The sequence below is a fragment of the Sinocyclocheilus anshuiensis genome, unplaced genomic scaffold (assembly GCF_001515605.1).
Source record: "Sinocyclocheilus anshuiensis isolate Anshui unplaced genomic scaffold, SAMN03320099.WGS_v1.1 scaffold637, whole genome shotgun sequence".
NCBI lineage: Eukaryota > Metazoa > Chordata > Actinopteri > Cypriniformes > Cyprinidae > Sinocyclocheilus > Sinocyclocheilus anshuiensis.
Genome location: NW_015539816.1, coordinates 2,448,826 through 2,453,650, shown reverse-complemented (window position 1 = coordinate 2,453,650; position 4,825 = coordinate 2,448,826). Strand labels below are relative to the sequence as shown.

Genomic DNA, 4,825 nt, shown 5'->3' with positions numbered 1-4,825 from the left:
GTTAGGTTTATATTCAGTGAACATATCTGCTATGTATTTAGGTCCTAGGCCATTGAGTGATTTATAAACGAGTAAAAGAACTTTGAAATCAATCCTAAATATAACTGGAAGCCAGTGTAAGGACCTGAAGACTGCTGTGATATGCTTAGATTTTCTGGTTCTTGTCAGAATTCTGGCAGCAGTGTTCTAGATGAGCTGCAGCTGTCTAATTGTCTTCTTGGCTGATCCAATCCATGTTTAATCACATTTGGGGATTCCTCACCCGCATTCATTAATGCTTCAAATCTGTTCTCAAGATGTATAGGGGGTGGTAGAATACCAGTATTCACAAGCCTTGTCATAACCGAATCTGTGGTAGAGGATGCTACGGCAGCAATATGAGAAACTCGTGACAATCTGATGTCTCTACTGCCTTTGGGTCTCGCTCCGTTTGTCCATTGATTAGCGTGACAGTCAGTTTCGGCTTGTTCCTCTACACTTGGCATAAACTGTTGAGATTCACTAGATTCACGGGACTTACCGGCTGTATGCTGAGGGGGTCCGTGACGACGGTCTGCTGAGTGTTCTGCCTGTATTGGAAGTCCAGCAAGTAACTTTGTTTCAAGAACCGCAATCCTTTGTAGAAGTTTGCAGCAGTTCATGCACCAAGTAGATTCAACAGGAGGCATTTTCTTTCTCTTCTGTTTGAATGTGGGCAGCTGTGTTTTCCCTTCTCCGGAATGTAAGCTGCTGGCAGTGGGAGGCAAAGTCTTCTTTTTCGTGGTATTATTCCAGTCCCAAAGAGTTTTTAGTTTTAGTGTTTGTGCCAAAAATGTGTTGTTTGAGCACTGTGTTGATCTGCTGAAGTAAAAATCTTAGAAAAATCTGAGAAAAGTACAGAAATAGGGAGCAAAGCGCAGAGCAGTAAGCAAGAACATCCGAACGGTAGCGAAGCCAGAAGCAGCACCAGGGTTATGCAACGACATATTATTCTTTACTGTAGGTTTTTATAGTGACAGAACTAATGAGCTGATTTAGTCTTATTTAGTCCTAAAACTGACTCATCCTCATCTTAGATGTCTTCTGAGTTACAGTAGACATAATTTTGAGGTATATTTTTGATTGAGTTGATGGACCTTACCCTCACATCTCCAGTGTAAAGATGTGGCATCGTGAATTCTGTGGTTTGGTCTGAAGGGAGAATCATTTCAGCTGGCTGTCCAATAGAGGCCTGAAAAGAAAATCGGAAAAATACATAGTTTCATCAAGTTGTAAAACTTGGGCAAACCAAAGTCACTGTTACAAGGTCACATGATAGAGATCATGAGAAAATCCATGAGAGTGTCTTAACTAGATACTACTGCCTTTGACAATAAAGCTGTGCCTGTAATGATTTACTGCCGCACCATATTGAAGTTTTAAAGCACTTTTTTTTCTAAGCGCAATCAGAAAATTCAAGCTTCCCACACATCCCTTTTGTGAGTTGGCTTTAAATGCAGGGATTTTCTCCTCCTCTCATTCCCACAGACATGAAAGCGAAGAGGAGAGGTCACACACTGGTCACGGTCACTAAAAACACTACAAATGTACTGCACTTTCATGAAATGAACTAATATTTTCTAACTAGAACTAACTAGACCAAAAGTAATTTGAAATATTGCATTACAAATCTCTTTATTTGATGCTGAAAATATTGTAAATGGATGAGTTGAAGAAATCCTATTCATCAAGATTGTTTCAAAGCTTGTTTTTGATATTTTTTTGTTTATTAAGGAGATGGCTGCACTGAAACTGGATAGCTGTCTTTTATTATGACAACTATAATTCATGTAAAAGTTATCTATCATCTAATATTGCCATTTCAAGCATTGCCATGCAATGTGACATAACATTTAATTTAAAAAATGCCATTTTAAAAATTAAAAGTCTTGTATAATTATTGTTTATGAAGTTCTTAGGGTCTCATATTATTAATATAAAGACTACAAGAAATAGCTGAACTTTTAAAAAATGCCATTCACACCTCAGGAATAGAAAGGTAAGCAGTTATGGAAGTTCTATGTATTTTATATGTAGCAATCACTATCAATGAACACACTCCTGTAGGTGAGAGGTGACTGCTAAATTTGCCAACTCAACATGAACAAAAATTACTCTCTGCACCTTTAAAAAATATATACTTCATCTTCCTTTGCAAATATTTAAGTTGTAAAAGTTTCACATTTTAATGCTGTGTGAAAAACAACTACTGAAATCTGCTTATCATGAACTAAAGTTAAAACGCACTCCAGCTCAGCAAACAGGAAACCACTGACTCTTGGTAAACACAAACAAACTATTAGAGCGACAGACCCTCAACGCTGTGCTCCGCTCCACACTGAGCTGCTGTAGCTCCTGGATGGGCTGCAGGAGCTCTTGAGCCCGATGGAAAGCTGTGAGAGTTTGCTCTGCCCCAGCAGGAAGCCCTAGGCCTGGCCTGCAGCTCTCAATCTCATCAATGGTCCTCTTCATGGACTGGACATTATCCAGAATGACCTGTTACAGAGGACAGGAGAGAGAGGTACTGTAAATGTTTACAGTACAAACAGAGGATTAGTGAGACATGATGTACAGTACCTGTATGTTCTCGAGATGTTCCTCAGGAAAAATGTTCTCTGTGTCAGTGGCTGAAAGGATTGTTCTGATCTTAGTTATATTTTTCTCCATTGTCTTTACCTCTGCTTCAATGGCATCCATCTCCTAAACAAAAGTTATAAGTGAATTCCAATTAAAATATAGGCAACATAATTAAGATATTTCATCCCAGTATCATAAACTAATAAGTAACTCCAGTAATGGAATCTCATAAAACCCTACAAATTAAGTATACACTGTTAGGGATGACAAAAGGTCCAATACTTTTTTTTGTGTTATGACACCAGTTTTTCTAGCATCCCAAATTGCCAATATTTGTGATGTATTAATACAAACAAAGTCAGTTACAAATCAGTTGCAGTAAGACTTTTTTTTTTTGTTTTTTTTTTTAAATACTTTTATTTAGCAAGGATGCACTGAATTGATCAAAAGTGAAGATTAAAAAACATTTCAGATTTCAGTTCAGTTTCAGAAAGATCCCATTTTTCTGAACTCATAAAAGAAACCTACAATTATTAAGTAGAACAACTGTTTTCAACACTGATAATAAGTTTATTTCTTGATCATGAAATCAGCATGATCATGTGGATCATGAAGGATCATGTGACACTGAAGACTGGAATAATGACTGCTAAAAATTCAGCTTTACATCACAAGAATAAATTAAGATTTTTAAATTTTAATATTATTTTATTATTTCACAAAAATAATACATAATAATGTAATACAATTTAATTTCACAATAACACTGTTTTTAACTATATTTTTGATCAAATAAATGCAGCCTTGGTGAGTATATTATATTCTTTCACAAATATAAAAAATTCTTACCGACCCCCAACTTTTGAACAGTATTGCACATTTTATGTAAATATAAACAGAAAAAAATATATATATTTGTTGAAATACCAGATATTTTTCAAAAACTTGATTTTTGAAAGTCTTTTTGAACATTTGGTTTTACTAAAACCTATCTGAAAAAGTCAGACATCCTTTACTTAATTCATATTTATTCATTAGCGTAAATAATTACGTTCACAAAAAAGTTTTCCTAACTGTGAAATACTTGAAGGCTATGCACTACTGTTTTAATTTAATGTCTTAATATTTATGTTAATATATTTTCTATAAAACCACTGTGTTCAACAGAAACTGGTATCAGGAATCACGAAATTTCACTGGAACCGATACAACTAAAAACTCGGTATTGGGACAAGCTTTGACACTGCAAATCTTTAGACAATAGAGAACATAACATTAAAAACAATTTCTTAAACATTTTTTGAATTTAATGATATTTCTTACAGCTGCTAGGTGCTGAAGGTGGGAGAGAGGGTCCAGAACGCTTTGCTGCATGAGTGTGATGTTTTGTACACACAGTTGGAGATGTTGTTGTTGAGGGGTGGTGTCACACACTGGAGTGATCTCCTGCAGAGCAGGCAGGAAGGCCTCCAGAGCTGCCCTGTATCCCTCCGATTCATCCAGCATCATCTACAGACACATCAAAAGAGCTGGTAACAAGTTACTGCATAAAGGCAAAATGTCTATAAATTGAGGTTTTGACCTGACCTTGAGGGAGTTGGCATGACAGTGGATGCATTTCGCAGTGGTGTAGGTTCTGGGTGCGACCAGCCAGGACTGAGCCTCTCTCAACCAGCAGTTGGAGCTATTGAGTAAACCCTCATAGTCCTGCAGACAGGCAGGGATCTGAAGGGACCAAGACACAAAGATGTAATCAGTCAAAGTTTGCTATCAGTGGCATTATGTGTTGGCTTATGTCGTGAAATCATCTGACTTTGCTGATGAGGGCGGTCCTTTGCTCGGCCTGTTTGGCTGTGGTCTGGTAGTGCTGCAGAGGCTCCGTGAGCTGGTCCATGAGAATGTGTGCTCTCTCAGGCTTCTGCTCAGCCAGATCCTGCACCTCAGCCTCCAGCTCAGCTATCCGAGTATGCCACTGGTCCAGCTCATCCCATATGCGCTGCACACACAGGCACAGACGGACATCAGACCTCAGTTACTGCTGATATCAAATTTCATTGGACACAAACTAAAAATATGAGAGCTGGAAGAACAGTTGTATGTTCACTTTTATTCTTATTTTTTAAATATTTTTTTCTTAATCATTTTTTGTATATTTTAAAAATGTAAAGAATTTTAGACATTTTAGAGAAGTTTTGTTCACAATTGTTCATATATTCTCTATCTCTCTCTC

At 37.2% G+C, this 4,825-nt stretch overlaps 1 protein-coding gene across 1 annotated transcript in view; it reads right to left on the bottom strand.

Annotated features, from left to right (window-relative positions):
* The window catches only part of LOC107683962 (nesprin-2-like), a 98,090-nt gene that overhangs the window by 45,746 nt on the left and 47,519 nt on the right, over positions 1-4,825 (bottom strand). The window contains exons 51-56 of the mRNA XM_016480065.1: positions 4,409-4,591; positions 4,183-4,320; positions 3,919-4,104; positions 2,596-2,718; positions 2,332-2,514; positions 1,121-1,210 (exon numbers count right to left, since the gene is read on the bottom strand). Of these exons, the coding sequence (XP_016335551.1) occupies positions 1,121-1,210; positions 2,332-2,514; positions 2,596-2,718; positions 3,919-4,104; positions 4,183-4,320; positions 4,409-4,591 (903 nt within the window). The remainder of the gene's footprint in view (positions 1-1,120; positions 1,211-2,331; positions 2,515-2,595; positions 2,719-3,918; positions 4,105-4,182; positions 4,321-4,408; positions 4,592-4,825) is intronic.